This window comes from Drosophila ananassae, chromosome XR (genome assembly GCF_017639315.1).
Source record: "Drosophila ananassae strain 14024-0371.13 chromosome XR, ASM1763931v2, whole genome shotgun sequence".
Taxonomy (NCBI): Eukaryota; Metazoa; Arthropoda; class Insecta; order Diptera; family Drosophilidae; genus Drosophila; species Drosophila ananassae.
Genome location: NC_057932.1, coordinates 13,931,963 through 13,952,376, shown reverse-complemented (window position 1 = coordinate 13,952,376; position 20,414 = coordinate 13,931,963). Strand labels below are relative to the sequence as shown.

At 45.8% G+C, this 20,414-nt stretch overlaps 3 protein-coding genes across 10 annotated transcripts in view; 1 reads left to right on the top strand and 2 right to left on the bottom strand.

Annotated features, from left to right (window-relative positions):
* The first annotated feature begins 884 nt into the window (after positions 1–884).
* LOC6505275 lies at positions 885–1,702 on the top strand. The gene is made up of 2 exons (XM_001965630.4): positions 885–1,042; positions 1,098–1,702. Exons 1-2 carry the CDS (start codon positions 1,004–1,006, stop codon positions 1,629–1,631), a joined length of 573 nt encoding a protein of 190 aa, XP_001965666.1. The 5' UTR covers positions 885–1,003; the 3' UTR covers positions 1,632–1,702.
* A 644-nt stretch (positions 1,703–2,346) lies between these two features.
* On the bottom strand, positions 2,347–3,332 carry LOC6504997. The gene is made up of 2 exons (XM_044717513.1): positions 3,213–3,332; positions 2,347–2,941 (listed from the first exon to the last, which is right to left on the bottom strand). The coding sequence occupies exons 1-2, from the start codon at positions 3,321–3,323 to the stop codon at positions 2,378–2,380; spliced, it is 675 nt and encodes a 224-aa protein (XP_044573448.1). The 5' UTR covers positions 3,324–3,332; the 3' UTR covers positions 2,347–2,377.
* Positions 3,333–5,419: 2,087 nt separating this feature from the next.
* Positions 5,420–20,414, bottom strand: part of LOC6504995 (putative mediator of RNA polymerase II transcription subunit 12) — a 43,710-nt gene continuing 28,715 nt past the window's right edge. For 3 of the 8 annotated variants that reach the window (XM_032451930.2, XM_032451932.2, XM_032451929.2), the window contains 10 exons: positions 16,248–16,431; positions 15,350–15,532; positions 14,089–15,288; positions 13,557–13,977; positions 13,174–13,500; positions 7,814–8,348; positions 6,581–6,992; positions 6,271–6,519; positions 5,992–6,200; positions 5,420–5,909 (listed from right to left, as the gene is read on the bottom strand). In XM_032451930.2, the coding sequence (XP_032307821.1) occupies positions 5,558–5,909; positions 5,992–6,200; positions 6,271–6,519; positions 6,581–6,992; positions 7,814–8,348; positions 13,174–13,500; positions 13,557–13,977; positions 14,089–15,288; positions 15,350–15,532; positions 16,248–16,431 (4,072 nt within the window). In that variant the 3' untranslated portion in view covers positions 5,420–5,557. Of the gene's footprint in view, positions 5,910–5,991; positions 6,201–6,270; positions 6,520–6,580; positions 6,993–7,119; positions 7,167–7,813; positions 8,349–10,303; positions 10,550–13,173; positions 13,501–13,556; positions 13,978–14,088; positions 15,289–15,349; positions 15,533–16,247; positions 16,432–16,762; positions 17,237–17,487; positions 17,694–20,414 lie in introns of those variants that run through there. The other 5 variants (XM_044717512.1, XM_001965633.4, XM_032451931.2 and 2 more) reach the window with 5 other exon arrangements.

Sequence of the window (20,414 nt, the reverse complement as noted above, 5' to 3'; positions counted from 1 at the left end):
AAGAGAGTACCTTATATTTTATATTTAAAACTCTTAAGGGGGGAGCTTGCTTTAGAGGCTTCAAAAAAATCTATATTTTCATGGATTTTTTTGGTAAGGAATGAAATTTCTTATTAAAATGAAACTTTTAGGATTTATTCTTATATATTTGAAGAGTCTTCTCAAATTTTTTTATTACGATACATTAGATATTCTTCATGTTTGAAGAAATTCACGGAGGCGCCTCGAGTGTGCAGTTTCTATGTGGCGGTCAGGATGCAGGTCGTAATTTTCATCAGAAACAAAAAAAAAATTATTCCTGAATTCCAGATTACAAATAAAAATGCATTTCAAAATCGTTTAAAATCCGGATTAATCTTACCTTTCTTAAGATATTTGGGTTCACCTAGAAGAGAATTAAATTCCAAATACAACGCCAATTTGAAAAAATCATAAAAATGGAAGTCCGGAAAGAAAATGGAATGAAATTTTGGAGAAATATTCTTAGATAGTTTAAGAAGTCATTTACGCAAAAAAAACATCGATTTTTTGAAGCCTCTAAAGCAGGCTCCCCCTTAATCTTGAAACTTGGAACTTGTTTATGAAACTCACTCATTTCCTCTTGAAACTGATTTCCTGGGCACTTCCTTTTCAAGAATCAAGAAGAGGAAATTAATATTCGTATTATCTAATTGGGAAAAGTTGAACTAAAACTTAAAAAAAAGTAAAGTTCATTAACAATTATTACATTTATTTATTTTGCAATTAAAAGCCAACAACCAATAGAGGAATTTCCAAACAAAAATAATCAAAACAGTGGTAATTGGCCTCGGCCTTTGGGGTGTATTTTTTATCAAATAATGGCAGGTGGGAGTTCCATAATTATTTCTCGCCGATAAGCAGTAACCGATGTGCAATAGGCTTAGGCCCTTATCGGAGCATTAAGTCCGCCAGACAGAAGATCCACTATAAAAGGCCACCCCAGCCCCTGGAATGGATATAGTTCGTTCAAAAGAATCCAATCATGAAGTATCTATTGGCTCTGGCACTCTGCTTCTTGGCTGTGAGTTTTGGGAATAAAAAGTATAAAATTGTAAATAATAGACTCTCCCGACCAGGTCAATGCCCTTGTGGTGCCACAGCCATCCGTAGAGGATAGCATCCCAGAGACCGAGGAGGACCTCCGCATCTTCAGCGCCACGTACAGCGCCCTCAAGACCGCCCTGCGGACCATCAAGGGGCTCAGCTGCATCATCGACTGGGTGGTCGGGATCAAGGCCAGTGCCGAGAAGTTCAACTCGGACATTGTCCTGTGCGGAGTGACCGCCAGCAAGGATGTCACCAACCTGATCAACGCCAACCTGGAGATCATCAACTCCTGCAACAACATCGTCAACCTGAAGTCCACCATTTGCGCCGCCACCGATGACGACGAGACGGAGGCCAAGATCACCAAAAGCTGCTTCGTGAAGACCGTCGCCCAGGTGTGGAAGCTGAAGAAGCAGGTGGAGAAGGCCGCCTCCTTGGCCGCCAAGCTGCCCCAGACCGGACCCAATGCCTCGGCCTGTGTCAGCGAGTCGGTGACCACTCTGGTCGAGTACTACACCCTCTTTCCCCAGAACATTGTCAGCTGCTCCAAGCTGACCTCCTAGGTTGGGGGTTGAGGGCTTAACCATAAATATTACAAATCTTTACGAGCATTTAATAAATTTTTTTTTTCTTAGCTAAATGTATTTTTTTTAAATATTTTAAATCGGTTAGAAGTTCGACTTTAAGCCTTAATTTTGAGTTTTGAAAGGTTGTCCATTTGTTAGCTTCTTGATTCTATATCTTTATCCCATAAGAAAGGATTCAAAGATCTAAGATTGAAAATATATACATAGTTTTGATTTGAAATTAAAAAAAAAAAAGAATAAATAATATCTATTCCTACAGACTGGAGAATCGGTACTTTTGAGAGTAGGAATAATGCCAAAGAAATAGAAAAAAAATACTTTATAATATTAGAAAATAGAGAATATTCAAGGATTTCAAAGGATACAAGTAAGCAAGTACATAAGTACTAAGTACACCTTAAAAATCAAACAAGAAGGACAAAAGGACACTTAACCGAATTTAAATAACTTGAAAACTGAAGGTAATATATTTTAATTAATTATTTCATCCAAAAATGAAATAATCCGATCTTCCTGATTTCTGCAGGCTACTAGAGTATAGAGGATCGGTAGGAAGAACCATTCCAGAAAAGAAACTTAAAGACTCCTGCATGTCCTCTCCAGGAGGAATTCGAGATCAGACCCATACCCTTCAGAACTGAAAGAAAAGTATTTTTTAGTCACCAATCCCCCCGCTGAGAAAAACTCCTAATTTTTAATTGCTCATAATCTCATTTATTTATTTAGTTTTTTCCCTTGATGCTGGCGATGCACTGGTTGATGTTGGGCACATAGGCGTTGCAGGAGTCGACCACGTCCTGGGTGGCACTCACGTAGCAGTTGCTGGTGTCCTTGGGCAGTTTGCTGGATAGCTTGATGACGACGTTCATGCCACGGACCATTGACATGGTCTTGTATAGCATCTTTGCGCCACAATTGAACCATTTCTTCAGCCAGAAGGTGTTGGTTGTCTCGTCGGAGGCGCACAGTGTCTGCAGGTCTGTGAGGCTCGCGCCGGTCGAAATAATACCCTTGATTTTGTTTACAATATTGAGGATGTCCTTGGGCATGGCAGTGGTGCACTTGGCGATTTCGTCAAGATAGTTGGTGCAATCCAGCACCACGTTCGCCGTCTCCTCGATGATGCACTTGGTTCCATTAACGCCCCTGTATCCAGCCTTCAGGACGCTCCAGCAGCCGTGGATGAAGCCGTGAGCTTCGATGTCCATGAACTCCATGTCCATGTCATCAATGTACGTCTCCAGGTCCATGCCATCCATGTCCGTGTCATAGCCGATGGCGTTGGCCTAAAAAATTCAAATATAATTTTAAAATATATATTATATTTTCACTTTTCTAGCACACTTTTGTCTTTGGGTTCTTCCCAAAAAAAAAAGAAAAACAAAAAGGTTCAAGTGGCCTTTATCGAATATTGTTTTTTTTTTTTACATTTTGTTTTTATCACACTTAAAGTTTTTTATTTTATTTTTTTTTCAGATAACGAAGACAATGAGTACTCGTGCACCCTTCGCCCCAAACTTGATTACACTTCAGAGGCTCCCCGGGCAGGACACTTACGTTGGTGGTGGCCAGGAGGCAGCTGGCAAAGGCCACAATCAAAAGGCACAAATTGAGGACTTTCATGGTTGGATATTCACTGACGAATGTTGCCTGACCGATCCCCGGCATTTGTTTATATAGAAGCCGAAGAGCCCACCACCACCGAGCTGGGCCAGCCTCTAATCAGCGGGTGCCACACGTGAAGTGTTGATATTTTCGGTAAATTAATATGAGCTTAATTAAGCTACCAAAGTCCGAAACTAATTTGACCTTATCTATGCAGGGAGCTGGACAGAAAGACATATCAACTTGATGGCTCGCTGCCAGATAGCTTCGGGGTGGCTCTGGTAATCGCACCAGCACCTGAAGATATTGAACCAGATTCAGTGGCACTATCACTCGATGCTGCACCTGCGCAATCTCCGGTGGACTGTGGCTCCCAAAAACCACCCAAAAAGAAACAACGGACTTCACATCGTTCTAATTTTAAATGCAGCTATCAAAACAAACCCCTTGGAGCAGTCCATATCTATCAAAGTGACATCTTCGATTTGAAAATAACATTTAAATAACCTCCAAGGCGATAAGCCAAGGAAATTGTTAACCAAAACAATGTGGCCGAGACTGAGAATGGAACCAGCATCATTTAAAGCAACACAAAAACGACAAAAGAAGCTAAAAAAAATAAGAAAAATTTAATTATTTAAATATATAGTAAGACATATGTATTTAGATCGTTGGAGATGACTCTTCCGCATTGTTAGAGCCATTCTACGTCAAAGTTTGATGAGAAATGTCCAAAATATTGCAAGAAAAATTGCTAATTTAAAGAAAATCCTTGATCCTTTTTCATAATTCTCATCCGATTTTGACGCAGAATGTCTTAAATGAGTCAGAAGTACAACCCCAATTGGTCAACCCAAAAGTAAACCCATAGAATAAATTATAAAATAAATGTACTTTTTTGTTTTCTAATTGCCTAAGAAAATTGTAAATTTTATTATATTTTAAAATTTAATATTGTAATGTTGTAATGTAAATCGTTGGAGATGACTCTTCCTCGTTGTTAGAGCCATTCCATGTCAAAATCGGTTTAGAAATGGCCGAAATATAAAAAAAATTCAAACTGATTTAAAAAAAAAGAATTTTTTTTTATTGGCCAAGTTCAGTTTTTGGCCAAAACGGTTTTAGCCAAGTTGAGATAGTCCAGATTTTTATTGTTAATAAAGCGCATTCCTTATCTAAACCATTTTAAACAATTATTTATTGAAATAAGAAAAGAAATGTCGGGCTATGTGTTCCCGTTGCCCGCCGGCCATTTTGTAATTCGCAACCAGTTCAAGCGCGGAAAAGTATAAATAGAGCGTCGCTGCAGGGGAATCCTCTTGGAAAACGCTTAACAACTCGGCCATTTACCGTCCGATTTTGACGGGTGATGTCTTAAATGACTCGTACGAACCGCTCAAAGCGATTAATGCAAAAAAAAATGTGGAATTTTGTTCAAAAAATTTTTTTGAAGGATTTTCGAAATTTTTTTTGCATTGATTGCTTATTAAGGTTCCAACGAGTCGTTTAAGACATCACTCGTCCAAATCGGACGGTAAATGGCCGAGTTGTTAAGGTTTTTCGAAGAGGATCCTCTGCAGCGACGCTCTATTTATACTTTTCCGCGCTTGAACTGGTTGCGAATTACAAAATGGCGGGCGGGGCCATCTCGCTTCGAAGCGCCAAATTCAAATTCAAGTTTGTGGCTATCTTAGCCATTTCTCGTCGGATTTCGACGGGGGATGGCTTAAACGAATCGGAAACTCAATACGAATTTGTTTATATATTTATTAATCAATTAATTCGTTTATGGTAATACATATTGTAATATATAGGTTTATATTAATAATATTGTTTGAGCCGCGTATATAAAAACAAATAACAATAAAAAAATGCTTAAAAAATAATTAAATTAATGCCGTTACTTAATAAATTCATGCAGAGTTGCACACGCGAAGATTACTTTAAAAAATACAACACCTTTGAAGTTTTTTTTTATGAAAATAACAATACGTTTGCCGCAAAAAAAAAAAAAAAAAAATTGGATATTGGTTTACATAATAGAATAATTAGAATAGTAATAATTTTACGATTATGATATAGTACAGTATAGTAGCTAGTTATTGTCTTTACCATTTTGGATTAATGCTTACATTTATAGTTTATATAATTAGATAAGATTTAAGAATTGCACAGGCTTCAAGTTGCTTTCTTCAAGTTACAGAATCAAAAAAAAAAAACAAAAAAATGCACTTAGGGAATGGAATTTTGGGTATTTTGGGATTATCATGATTTTGGATTTTCGATTCTAGGCTAGCTTAAATGAGACTCAGACGACTGTTGGTCTTCCGGAGCTGTGCCCGCCACGGGATGATGTTGTCCTCCTCCTCCTCGGCCGGCTCCTGTCCCGGATTTTCGCCCGATTGCTCCTGTCCAGCCTGATGATCCTGCTCGGCATCGTGGTCGTCGGGAGTCTTGGCCTCGCCGTGGTTCTCCTTGTTGCCGACAATCGGGAACTGCTGCTGCTGCTGGAACTGGATCTGCTGGTAGTGCTGCTCCATGCCGGCCAGATTGATGTTGATGTTGTCGATGGACATGGCCCGGTTCTTGAGGCGCCAGGTGTCCGCCACCCGGTTATTCTCCTCCACCTTGGGCGTGTAGATGGCCGCCCTGGAAGACAACACACCACTGGTGTTTTAGATTCTTCACCCCACCCCCTCCGACACTCTCTACCAACGGAGCCAAGACTTACTTCAGCTTGTTCTCCGTCTCCTCGCGCCGAGCCAGGAGATCGCGCTTCCACTGTGGAATCTGGGAGAGACGCCGCGACTCGGCCTCCTGTGCCATCCGCTCCTCAAAGTCCTTCTTGGCCCGCTCAGCCGCCTTCTTGGCCATCATCTGGCGCTTCCAGTCGGGTATGGCATTGCCGGCCTGGTCCTTTTCCGGTATCTGCAAGTAGATCTTTGCCCCGCATCTTAGTCACTCCTGCTCCTGCTCCTGCCCCTGCTCGGGTGTAGGCTTCGCAACTCACCTGATCGACGTAGTTGTTGGCAGTGAACTGCTTTGTGATCTCCATGTAGTGCTCCGAGTCCATCCGATTGGCCATCTGCTGCTCCACCTTCATCTTCTTGATGCCGGGTATGTCCTTGGAGATCTTCAGCTCGGCGATCAGGTCGGACTTGAGATAGGTCTCCGTGGTGGAGGTCAGGCACTGCATGCTCAGGCTGCGGGCGGGCATCTGGTAGGGCTTCGGCACCTTCTGGGTGTCCGTGCGTCGGAGCTGGAGGGGATTACACCGAAAATAGTAAATATGCAGGGTGAGATTACTTATCGAGACCAACCTGGACACTGTTCAGATCCTGTATAGATATGGCCGAGAGCGGCTGGTGCTGCTTCCTGGTGGCCGTGTCCTGGCTGCTGGGCGTCGCTCCGTGCGGCTTCTTCGGCTTGTGCGAGGACTTGCCGGACATGGTGGCATCCTGGCCGCCTCCTGCTCCGCCCATTAGCGCCATCAAGGGCTGCGGCGGCAGCATGCCGTGTGGCAGCGGGGGTGGTGGTGGCGGCAACGGCGGCTGGTCGCCCATTCCATGGTGCTGGTGCGGATGCTGGTGATGCGGATGGGGATGTGGATGGGGATGAGGGTGGTGCTGGTGCTGGTGCTGATGCTGGTGCGCCTGTGAGTGCTGTGAGTGGTGCACCTGCTGCTGCTGCTGGGCGATCTGTATCTGCATGTAGTCCTCCGTGTCCGTGGAGCTGGAAGACAAGAAGGAAATGATAGGGTTAGAGGGAGAGTCACTTTCACTGGACTAAGCTGGGTACTGGGATCGGGACTGGGGTGGTGGTGTTCAGATGAGTAGTGTTCAGTGGTCAGTGGGCGGACCTGCGCCAAGCGTGGCGTGTGCGCAGCAGCATCTTCGGATTGCAACTGAGTTGCAGTTGCAGTGGCAGTGGCAGCTGCAAGATCGCCAAGTGGCAGGCCGCAAAGTGGCACGCATAAAATTTCATGCCTCTTGAGCGGCGAGCGAGGGAAGATCTAGCAGTTTGGCTTTATTTTTTAACTACTAGGAGTTATTTTTTAAAGAGAAAAAAAGATTAAAGATTTATGAGGCTAATAATATTTAAAATAAATAAAATAGCTTTATATCTTTAAATTTTAAGCTTCAAACTCTCTTGTCTAAGATTTATTTTTTTTTAAATATTATTTTAAAGAAATCTTTTCCCTCTAGACTGGCCGGAAAAAAGCCAAAACATCTCCGATTCCTAGCCAGCTGCAATCTGCTAATTGGCCAACATCATCCAACCGTCTTGCAGTCATGTTTCTACTGTTACTTTGTTATTTATTTCTTATTTGTTGTCTGTTGGCTGTTGTCTGTTGGCTGTTGCCTGGTTTTCTGCTGCCTTTTTGGCTAATTGAGGCGAGGCAACTGTACCGCCAATACTAATTATAACCGCTGCTGCACGAGATCTGTTCCAGCAAATTAAAACGGCTGCCATCTGCTAATTGAAAGTGTTGGGGATTGGCTGTGGGATCTATGCTGTGGGAGGGGAATTAGAGGCACAGGCAGACCACTCACCGGGCGGAGGATGGACACGAACGCTTGTCGATGCTGATGCTCTTGAGATACTCGGACGGCTTGATGAGATGCGTGACTCCGTCCTGGGACTTGTTGGGGAAGCTGGGGGGCACGAACGGCAGCACTAGCTGCTTGTTGACCAGGTTTGGTCCACCTGGACGCTGTCCACCACCCGGCCCGGTCACTGAGCCCGTCGACTCGCCGTAGATCTGCTGCTGCTGCTGCTGGGCCAGCTCGTAGTGGTCCTCGGCAGAGGATCCGCCACCGCCATAGATGCTCGGAGCATAGGAATGATGGTAGTGCTGCTGCTGCTGCTGTTGCTGGGAGGAGTTCTGGGCCTGGTAGTTGCTCCTCTGTCCCTTACCGCCCTCCGAGTAGCCGTAGATGCTGCCGTTCCTGGACTGATTGCCGGGTGCTGGGCCGACGCCGACGCCGATGCCGCCACCTCCTCCTCCATTCTGGGTAGCCAGTGCCTCCGGACTGAGCTGGTTGCTGGCTCCGGACTGGGCATTCAGCAGCTTGGCTTTCTTGTTCGCTGGAATTGAACAAATTTATTAATGAGTTTCGGGCGGTTGGTGGGCTTGCGAGTTAGTTTGTGGGTTAGCAGTTATCACAGTCTGGCTTCGGTCATGCTACCTTGAGCAGACTCCACAGCAGAGTGCCTGGTCTTGTCTTGGTGTGGCATGTGGCATGTGGCATGGACGTGTGTGTGGTGGCTGCGTAGCTGCCGCCTTTCACCAGACAAAGAGAATCGCAGGCCTAGTTGCATACGAAAGCACGGTTAGCGGAATGAATTGAAATTAATTCAGAGCCAGGCTTAGAAACTGAGTGGAAAACCCAATTAAATCTGGCGAGGAATGGCCATGTCGCAGGCCCGTCCAGATCCAGAGATACACAAGCCCATTAGCCAGCGATAATGCCCGATAGGTGATAAGTATTAGCAACAAAATCACTGAAGGCGAAGGGTAAAAAGTTCCATTCGGGCAGAGAGGCAGGTGGGTGATAAGTCGAAGGCATGTGCCACTCGATCTAGCGACTCCAAGAAGGCGACTGATAGTGGAGACCCGACCAGGGAGATAAGAATTTAAATGAGAGTCTTGCTGTCTAAAAAAAGGTATTAATTATGCCGGAATATCAAGATCAATGAGGTCTAGAGCACCGAGATCCAAACAAGGAAACTGAAACAAAGAAGTACTTCCTCCGGCTACTTTGTCGTGGGAGTTGATCTGCTCCTCTCCTGGAGCTACCTCTCTCTGCCTCTGGACAGCTAATTGGACAGAGACCGAGTCCAAACCCGAAACTTTCACGGCTTCAGCGGCAAACCCGGTTTCATGATCATGATCATGGCCAGCCTCTTATGGCCAAACCACTCAAAATCGAGTCGAGCCTGTTCGAACTGCTTCGAATCGAATTGAATATTTTGGCGACATGAAAAACGAGCGAACGCAATGCCAATTTTTCCACATATCCCCACACATTTTTGCTCTTTTTTCGCTGCATTTTATTAATTCGTCTATTAATTCGAGCGGAGCAAAGCCGTTTTTTAGCTTGTCAGCACAGAGCCGGTCGTTACTGGGATGTGTATGTACTGGGATGTGTGTGCAGCGGTGTGCGGTGGAGAAATTTGATGTCCAGCTCGATTGCGTTGGCTGGTTTACGAGTGCAATGTCTCGGCTGGGGATCTCAAGGTGCTCTGGCTAATGGATAATGGCAGGGGATGGCAGGGGATTGCAGGCATTGGGTGTCGAAAAGGACATAACATTATGGATTTGATGCTTTTTATGCCTCTTGTTGAGGGGATAAAATTTAATGGGATGCCTATTCCAGTAATCTAACTAGTTAGGTGATGGAATTCTTGTCATTCAATCCATTTCTGGCATTAGTTTCATTATCTTTTTGGAATTATTTTCTTTGAAATGTTTTGTTTTTGAATGAAAGAGCTGTTGACTTGACTTTTCAGACAAATACTACTCCCTTTGTCAAAGTTTCAAGGTTTAAGAGATGAACTAGGGAAATATAGAAGCTAGAGAAGACTTGCAGCAGGACCTCTTTGAGGATCAAAACCCATCCTCTAAAGCCTCCAACTACTCCTACTACTAATAAGATAACTTTGCCAAAGATTAAGGACAGGATTAAAGTGTTGAATTAGAGGAATAGAAGCCAGAGAAGGCTGGCAGGACCTCTTTTAGAATCAAAACTCATCCTCCAAAAGCCTCTGAATCAATAAAGTATAATAGCACTTCCTCAAAAATAACACTTTATTGGATGCCTATTTCAGTAATCTAACGAGTTAGTTAGTATTTCCTTTAAAATGTATTACTTTTGAATGATTTGAAGAGTTCTTCACTCCATTTTTAAGACAACTACTACTCCCTTGGCCAAAGTTGCAAGGTTTAAGAGTTGAATTCAAGGAATAGAAGCTAGAAACCCCTAAGAGGACCTCTTCGAGGATCAAATCTCTCATAGACACTCTCAAACTCTTCAACTTACACCGGAAAATATCAAATCTCTGAAAGCTGAGCGTAAAGTAGTTCCTGCGCGAGTTCTTGTGGATCTTCACCGAGCCTAGCATGTTCATGTTTCTCTCGTTTGGGTCCAAGAACTGAGGATGATGAGATCTGGTTAGAAACAGCCACAAGCTACTTAAGACATGGTGATGAGCACTGAATAAGTCAAGAAACCGTAACCGAAACTGAGATCGCGACACGCCGGAACAGAAAACAGAGGACGCGGACCGAAGCCAAGTGGCTGCAAAAGTTGACTGAAGTGAGTTCAGGCCATCGGCAAAGTTATTCACCCAAGACAGCCCCAAGTTAGAGAGACTTGTGCTCCAACTCCAACTCCAGCCTGAGCTCCGACTTCAACTCCAACTCGAAAACACGTTCACTTTCGTTGGGTAAAAGTTTTCGCGCAGATCCCCCCACGGCCGATACCCGATTGACGATTACAATTGGGGGCGTGGCACGTGTATGGGCGGTGGGAGGTGCGGGTGGATGGCTGGATGACTGGCTGCCAATTATGGAGAAGACTGAAAGACTTGTTGACTGGCGCGGCTGGCAAATCGCTTCCTCATCGCGAATCGGGGATGCCACATGTAATGTCCACTGTTTTTGTTGCCATTTCTTGCAAGCTCATGGGCTATACACTCGAAGAAATGGAAAGGAGTTAGCGGGGAGTATGGGAGATTATACAAAAGAGAGGTTCAAAGACATTGAACTTGTGGGAGTTGAAAGATTTAAATTCTTTCAAGCTATAATCTTTATCCTTTCCTTTAAAGATGGACTTGAGATTTAAGATGTGAGATTTAAGAGTGTTTATGTCTTTTCTCTCAGTGTAGGCCATAATCCCATGACTCGTGTATCCAACAGTCAAGTGTCTGGCGAATTGTTTTGCCATCAAGCCACCGACACTGGCAGTGGCAGTGGCAGTGGCACTTCCACTTTCCAGCACTTCCACCTCTTTGTTTCGGCCACGATTTCCACGGATCTCCAACAGAGTCGTGTGAATGCCGCCGTGTTGGCTCAATTAAGGCCTCTCCACCTGCCACTTGCCAGTTGCCACTTGCCACACTCCTCATACTCCTCCTGCCATATAATGGCCAATTAACAAATGGAATACAAACACATGTCAAACATGGAAGAGATGGCCTATCACTCCCCATTTCTAGCATTATTATTGCTTTTTGTATTATTGTTTATTGCCGCCATTATTCCATATTGCGGCAATTATTCCGAATATCTGGCATTACACTCATCGTGCGATAATGAGCCACCACTCACTCGGAGGCACCTCCTCCTCTTCCCAAGTCCATGTGCACAAAACTTGCAAGTCTTCCAAGTTTATTGCCAATTTATCAAATTTGAAAAGGTCATTACAAACAGCCTTGGGGCGGATCAGACCGGGCCCCGAAAACCAACAACAGGTCCAGGGGGTCAGCTGGCGCCCACCTTGGGAGGAAGAGAGGAGGATTAGGATGAGGAGGACACTTTCCCCCCGAGACAACAATCCGCCACAAGGAGCTCCCAAGTTGAAAGACCCGGCTCAGTCTTAGGGTGAATTTTAATCGACTAGTGGGTGCCGCGGTGCTTCGCCTTGAGGCGGTGCCGCTGGAAGACGCTGCTCCTGGCGGTCGGCAGGTCGGTGCTGCGATAGTTGTGACAGCGTTGGCACGTCCTGGAGTCCGACCGCTTCCGTTCGCCAGGACAGTGCAACTTCGCCAACACATTGGCGCTCGGCCCGGAGCCGTGATGGTGCTCCAGGATCGAGTCGCCGGCGTTGGTGTGGGGCGGGGGATGATGCCCGCCCGGGTTGTGGTGCGATGACGGGACGGACGACGCCATGCCCTGGGTGATGATCGAGGGACAGGGCCACATCTGACCCATCGGCGGGGCCACCTTCACCCCGGTCAAATGGCGATCGAGGAGCTGGCGCTCCTGCTCGCTATTCGCCCGCGGATCCAAGCTGTCCAAGAAGAGCGTACAGTTCCCCGGGCTGTAGATGATGTACGTGTCCTTGATGTTGGGCTTCCGGCTATTGGAGAAGTCCCAAACGCTATCCGCGGCTCTCGAGGTCGGGGCCTGGCCGGGGGCATGGCTGGGGGCGGGGATGGGAATGGGAATGGGGGTGTGCGGCTTCTTCGGAATTTCGGCAGTGACCTCAGTCTCCCTAACCTCCTCCTCCACGGGCTCTTCCTCATCCTCATCCGCCTCATCCTCCTCCTCCTCCTCCGCCTCCTGCTCCTGGTCCCCCCCATCCTCGGCGTCGGAGGACTCCCGCTGCCTCTCCTGGTCGGAGGAGATGGAGGAGTTACCGCCGCCGCCTACGCCGCCGCCACCGTCATCGCTGCAAGCGCAGCTACTGGAACTGCCACTCTCATCGCTGTTGTTGTCATTGTTGTGGTTGCTGCAGTTGCTGCAGCTGCTGCTACTGCTGCTGCTGCTGCTACTGCTGCTACTGCTGCTGCTACTACTGCTGCTGCTGGAGGAGCTGCTGTCCACCAGCGCCGCATCCTGGCTGATTGTGCCGCCCTCACTGCTCATCGCGCCGCTCCCCACGTCGCGAGCCTGTAACCTACTCCACTGCAAACCAATCTTGCCCAAATAGTTCGAGCATCAGGAAATTTTGAGACTATTTAAAATAAAAACGAAGCCGAAAGCAAGAGTATGCGAATCGAAACTGTCCGACAGAGCTGCTTAAAAAGAATGAGAGTCGAGTTGGGAATTCCGAGTGACAGTTCATTTCGAACAAAAATATTCCAATTTCAAGGCATATTATGATTGATTTCTAGAGCCCTTTATAGAAGAGCAGCATGGCATACATGGCGTATGAGCAATATCCTCCAAAGACTCCTCCAAACTCACCTGATATAGTGGACATGGTGCGATTGTGATTGCCCCTCACCAGCTCCGAGGGCCGCAAACTGGGCTCCTCGATCACCTCCAGACCCGAATCCGAGTCCACCGCTTCGTTGGAGGCAGCAGCTCCTGGGTTTCCACTCGCAACTGGAGCCACTCCCCCAGCCACATTGTTGGACGAACCAAACACGTTCTTCTTGTAGATGTTGGCGTTGTTGCTTGGGTTGTTGTTGTTGTTCATGTTGTTGGCCGCCTCGGCGTTCAGGTTGTTCCTCTGCTGCTGGACGGGAGCTCTCAGAGGCGGGGGCAAGGGCGGTGGCGGTGGTCCATTAACTGAAAGGGCATACAATTAGATACATCTCTTGTTAGCCTTAGATTTTAGGACTCACCTATGGCCACATTCTGCATGGGTGGAGCCGAGGAGACCCTCTTCAGGTTCCTGCCACTCTGATTATTGTTGCTGTTGTTGTTGGGGGCACTGGTGGTGTCTGTCAGATTGTTGCGGATCATGGAGTTCTTGTGGGCCTGCTTGGTCCTCTCGGCCACGTCCTCCGGCGGGCAGACACTCTCGTAGGTGTCGCTCTTGATGCCACCGTTGAGCAACTGATTCTTCAGATTGACGTTCTTCGAGCTGTAGTTGTCCTTCATCGGAGATTCGTACTTGCTGCTGTGCAGTCCGATGATGGAATGTGATTTGTTGCGATTTAGCAGACTATTATTATTGTTGTTGTTGTTGTTGATGTGATTGTTGCTATTATTATTGTTGTTGTTGTTGTTATTGTTGTTCATGTTGCGCTTGTTGTTCAGATGCTGAAGTAAAAGATATCATTAGTTTTCATTTGAAGTGAAATCCATGGCTTGGGAGATTTGAAATCACTTTCTCGGGCACCCAAAAGTATGCAACGATTTCAAAATACTCACATGATTGCTGTACTGGAGGACAATGTCCGTGCTCCTGGTCGAACTGGCACTGGCCGAACGCGAATGGGAGCCACTGTCCCGCGACCGCGACCTTCCCACATTGTATTTGTGGAGCTGCTGCTGGTGCTGCTGTTGCAGTTGCAGCTGCGCCGTCTGATGCTGCTGCTGCTGCTGGTGGTGCTGATGCTGCTTCCGCGACTCCTCCCTCACCAGGTAGATGTCCTCATAATCATGATCCCCGCCGCCACCACCAACGCCTCCACTGCCACCGACACTGCCGTTCTGCGATCCGGACACCGCCTTGTGCGGCTTGTAGCTGATGTTGCTGCTGCTGCGGTTGAAGCTCTGGCTGCGCAGGTGCTGCATCTGTTGCATCTGCTGCATCTGTTGCATTTGCTGCAGCTGCTGTTGCTGCTGCGGCTTCGGCGAGTTGAAGCTGGAGGAGATGGAGACGGACTCGTCCGACCCACTGCCCGCCCCACTCGAACTGGAGTGGACGTCCGCCTGGATGGTCATCGCGTTGCCCGCCTTCGACTGCAGCAGCTTGCCGCCGTGCTGCTTCACGCTGCTGCTGCAGTCCGAGTCTACGAACAGGTCCCGCACCCGGTTGTAGATGATGTCCTGCGGATCGTGCAGGAAGAAGGACTCCCCGGAAATGCTGCCGTTCGGCGAGGGCGAGTTGTAGAGTCCGCCGTTCCGCATGGGATTCACGTACAGCCCATCGTTGGGCAGCAACTGGGCCCCGCCTCCCGAAGGGCCACCGCCGCCCCCTCCGCTGGAGGACCCTCCACCGTTATTGCCCGGATTTCCGCTCAACGAGGACGACCCATTGTACAGCTTCTCGGAGGAGCTGCGCGACTGCTGTGAGTACAGAGCGTCGCTGTTCTTCCGGGTGATGCCCAGGCCCAGGATGCCAGATCCCCCCGCTCCGGTCACCGCCGGCGGATGCAGGTAGAACGGCTCCACGTCGGAGCTCAGCGTGGAGGAGGACTTGGACTTGATGGTGTTGCTGCGACTGGTCTGCTTGGAGGAGTTCGAGTTGGAGTTGCAGCTGCTGCTCAGGTGCTGCTGTTGCTGCTGCTGGCCCTGGTGCGACTGGTGCAGTTGCTGCTGCGACTTGTGGCGCTGCTGGGAGCTGCCACTGCCGTTCTTGCCATTGTAGTCCACCGATGTTCCATGCTGAACCAAAACATTCAGGCACTGCGAAGGGAGTTGAGATTAGTCTTCAGGTGGCGGGGAAGGAATTCTCAAGAAGACTCACCTCAACCTGCTGATTTTCAGCGGCGTCGTTAATAGGCGACTTGCCGTACTTGTCCAGGGACAGCTTGGCTCCGTGATTGAGCAGCCAGCGGACCACGGAGAGGTGTCCCCGGGAGGCGGCAAAGTGCAGTGGTGTGGCGCCATCGCCGTCCCTCAGGTTGGGATCGACGCCCTGGTCCTGGACCTACGAAAATCAGAGTAGAAGCATCACTAACAACTGCTCTCCATCAGTCTGGGCACTGATTCCCCCAGCAATCCATCAATCAAACAGCTTGAATGCCTGGCCTGTCTTCATTTGGCAAACGCTGAAGTGCGTTTCGCTACCAAATCCATCTGGCTGGCCAAGTATCTGCCAGATGCAACAGGCACAAGTATCTCACAGCGCTGAGCGGCGTGGAAAGTGGTTTTGGCGTCGAGGCAAATGAAAACTATTTAGTTCAATTTAGAAAGGTGATTTTCCTCCGCCGACTGGCCAGGCCGAGTGCTGGCTGATCTTGAAAATGTATTCTATTGGCCCCGAGTATCTAAGTATCTAAGTATCTTTGCATAAGCCAGGCAGGCAGGCAGGCACTCTCTCCGCCCCGCAATTGATAAATTGAACGGGCAGTGCGACAAACTGGTCGAAAAAAAAAAACAGCCAGAAGAACAGCCAGAAGAATCTAACGGGGATCGAAGAAACGAGACCCAGAGACCCCCACTAGAAACGAGTTCACGAAACATACACTTCGACAAGAAGTCTAGAGAAGAAAGGAGGATAGCTGTTATCCTACTGGAGTGGATGTCATCATGGAAACTGTTGAAACCCAAACATTGCAGTGCAGTCGCTGTGGCAATTGACCCCCATTGCCTGCCACAGTTTGTGGCCAAAAATAAAATCTTAGTCTTAGTGGAGCACTCACCATCCATTTGAGGCAATCCAAGCAGCCCATTTGTGAAGCGGCATGGATCGGTGCCATGCCGTCGCGTGCGCGCACATACAGTGAGCCCCCGGCCTCGAGGACCAGAAACTTGAGCACCTCCAGATGGCCCTCCTGCGCCGCCAGATACACGGGCGTCACATCGTTGTCCATTTGCGTATTGGCGCTGCAATTTGTGGCGGAAAAGAGATACAATTTAATGAGCTGCCAGTCCAATTAGAGGCTTAAATAAAGTCAATGGTGGAATAATGGTGTTAATGAGCTCCGAGTGGCACGGATTGGTGGCAACCAAAAGCAGCTGCCACTTGGAGTTAAGAGTTAAATAAGTAGTTGACTCTAGATTGGTTTTTTGAAGAATTTTCCTAACAAGATAGTTCTAATTATTCTCTAAAGAGTGTTCTCTTAAAGTCTTGAATCTAGAAACAGAAACCCCTTCTTTTTAAACCCAAGATCTCCCCACGATCTCCCTTGTCCTCCCAATCTCTTATTCCTCGCACCTCACGACACTGCGTCGATTATTTTGCTCCTTGCGTCCCCCTGCACCGCCCATCATGGGCGTGGCCTCGTCCTCCTCGTTCGAGTCGGGATCCTCCATCTCCACCGAGGACTTGCGATGATGCAGTGGCTCCATCTCCAGACAGGGCGACGGCTTCAGCTCCAGCTGCAGCTCCCTGACTTGATCCGGCTGGTTATCTTGGTCCTGCTGCTCGTCGTGGTCCGGTTCCTGATCCGAGTCTTGAAGCTTCTGGTGGTCTTGGCTCTGTACGAGCTGGCCGTGGCCCTGGCCGATCTCCGAGCCTTGGCTGCTGCTGCTGTGGACACTGGTGGTGAGGATGGCTACCTCCGCGGCGTGGATGATCGTGTGGATGTCATTGTTGGACTTGGACTTCTGCTTGCTGCGGCGGTAGGAGGTCAGGCTGGTGGTCATCCGGCCGAGGAGGCCCTTCTTCACGTTGATGGTCGAGAAGTAGCTGGCGGATACGAAGCGGATACGATAGGGATTGGATGCATTTTCAATCGATTCGGATTCGGAGTGCAGGTTGCTCGGGGAGTGTGTGTTTCGAGTGTATTTTTCAAAGGGTTTATTATTTCTTTTTTTTTTTTAATAGATTTATATTTTTATTTCAAGTGCTTAGAGTGCTTGTGTTGGCTTCTCTTATTTTTTTTTTTTTTTCATTTTTAGTGAGTTTTATTTTTGATCTTTATTTATTTATTAGCTTACCAGTCACTCTCTTATTTAGTTTCTTATCAAGTTTTAAATTATAGTCTCTTATTTCATTTTGATTTCCATTCAAGTTCAGCGTAAAATTCAGTTCGATTTTCACTTTCGTTTGGACGCTGGGACTTTTGACTTGTTCCGGTTTTCTTGTATCTGTATCTTTGATTTTCCTTGTACCGTTACACACGCACAACAACAACAAAAAAAACACCACACACCACAAAAAAAAAAAAAAAAAAACAGTTTAAATTATGAAACTGGTTTAGGAAAAATCACTTAACTATTGACAGCGTCTGGAGCGGAGCTGTTCCGTCCACTGATTTGCATATCGAGTTGGCTTTTATGGTTACAGTTTATAGTCTATAGTTTATAGTTTATAGTTTCTGGTTAATGGTTAATTTTTCACTTTATCTGAGACCAGCTCTGGCCACTACCAGGCCATTGCAGAAACCGAAACCGAAAGTCTCCAGTAGTCTATCATCTCACTTTTGGGCCTCCGGATCTGGTCTGCATCTGGATCTGGATCTGAGCTGGGAGCTACCGCCTGGCCAAGTGGCTGGGCCTTGATTAAACCCACCAGATATTCGAGATGCGCGATCTGCTCGACAAACTTCTAGCAGATCTCTCCCTTCCTCCTTCCTCCTCGCTCCACCCCCCACTATCCATCTATATAGCTATCTAAATTTATTTCATTTTTTTTTTCGGGTGAAATTAACGCTTAAGAGCGAAACAAAAACTCTCTACGAGTTCCACGATCTGCACTTGTCCGCTTCTGTTTTTGTTTTTTGTTTCTTGTTTCGTTTTAGCGGCTTTCCACAGTGCCACAGTGGGGCAAGAATAGTGGGTGGGTGTTCAAAGAGGGGGCTTAGAGACACAGATTACTGGGATTACTGGAAATTTTCAACATCAATCTAGATATTTTCAAATATGTTGTCTAAAGTGATTATTTTTCGAAGATTTTCTAAACTAAAATAAACAAAGAACTTCCTAAATCCTGTAGTATCTGTAATATTGAGACTGTTGTTAGAGTTTCCCATTCAAAATCCCATTTTTTCAAATTCGAAAATCTCAAAACTTTTATTTTACAATCTAAACAAACTATATTACTTCCTACAAATGAGTTATCCTTTTAATAACTTTTGAAATTTATGCCCAAAAACTTTAAATATTATTTTTAGAGTTTCAAAATCTAAAGATTTCAAATACCCTTTCAAACTCATATTTTCCAAACTAAACTAAACAAACTATTCCACAGAAAAGGATTATATTTTCAAAAATTTAAACTTTCATGGCTAAAAAATCGTATGTTTTCAATCTCAAAACTATTATTTTTCAATCAAATGTGTTCTCTTGGTACTAGCTTAAAAAATGTTTGTCTAAAAACTTGAAATACTATTTTTTTATATTTAAAATCTCTAGTTTTAGAAAACTTATTATTTTCAAACTAAACTAAATAAACTATACTCCAAAATAAGGCTTCCATTCCAAGAAATTAGCCAAATTAGTTTTGAAACTTGAATGTCTAAAAACTCCAGAAACTATTATTTAAATTTGAAAATCTGATATTTAAGAAAAAACCTTAACCCTTGTGCCACTGTGCTTTCGCCCCCCTGTGATTCAAAATAAGATTCACGGAGGCGTCGGAGGCAATAATGAAACTGCTTACGATGATGATGATGATGATGGTATACTGGGGCTCTGGCTGTAGTACACCACTGGTGTAGTATCTGTATCTTGTGCACTTAGTCAACTGGCTTACGACTTCATGGATATTGCCCACAGACTGGCGGTTAGAGGACGAGGAGATGGGAGGCTGACTTTCCAGTGGCTTTCTTCGTCCGACTTCGGACTACTTGTTACATTTTCCAGCTTTTCTCGCTTAGAAATGAATTGTAAACCAATTAAAGCTGATTTTTCATCTCCCCGAGATGCTGTTTGTCTTGGGTTTTAGTTAGTTCTGTGTTTTGTGTTTTTTGTTTTACTTTTCTGATGGCTGAGCTTCTTTAGTAGGTGAAAATACAGTAGTATTTTTTACCCAATTTGTGTCTCTCCTTCACTCGCATTTGATTTTTGCAATTTAATAATTATTTTTTAATTCATTTAATGTGTCTGTCTACACAATAGAAAATAGAAAAACGCTACTGCTACTGCCAGTGCCAGTAATAATTGGGAGAAGAAGGAGAAAGATCGAGAGGAGCTGCTGAGGGGCCTCGTTAGAAATGCCAGTTGACAGTTATAGACTCGTTTATTTAATTGAACATTTGCGTGTTCGAATCCAGTGGCTATATCTGGCTATATACGAGTGCTGTCTGCGATCTGTGATCTGCGATCATCCGCACGGCCGATTGAGGGAATGCAGAATGAAAGCCAACCCAGAGACTCAAATGGACCCACGGGAGTCGTCGTCGTCTTCAGATACAAAGCTATTAAGATTCTAAGATGCCTGGGTACTTCAAGAGTCACAAATGAGGATTGTCTTTAAAATCATTTCCACTAAATAGTGGTGGGCAGCAAGTGCCGCTGGTTCTCTATTTGGATTCTCGATTCTTGATTAAGAAGTCTTCTTAATGGGTTCTTCTATTTATTTAATTATCTGATAAATGGTATTGGGGTTACTACTCTTACTTCTTAAAGTGAGATATTTGTTAATAATCTTACTTTTTCGAACTACTAGTTAGTTTTGGAACTAATAGTTCTTCAATATTTCTATACCTTTCCCCCAATTTCCCTATAAAAGTTAACCCAAGTTAGACTACTAGTCCTATACTTTTCTAACTTTAGTTACTTTTCTTCCACTTTTTATAATATTATGTATGATGATTAATATTTATTTTAATTTAGGAATAATTTCCTTTAAGTTTTTATGTTTTTTGTTTGTTTATCCTTCTGATACTTGTTCTAAATACATCCCTCCAAGATCTCTTAAGATC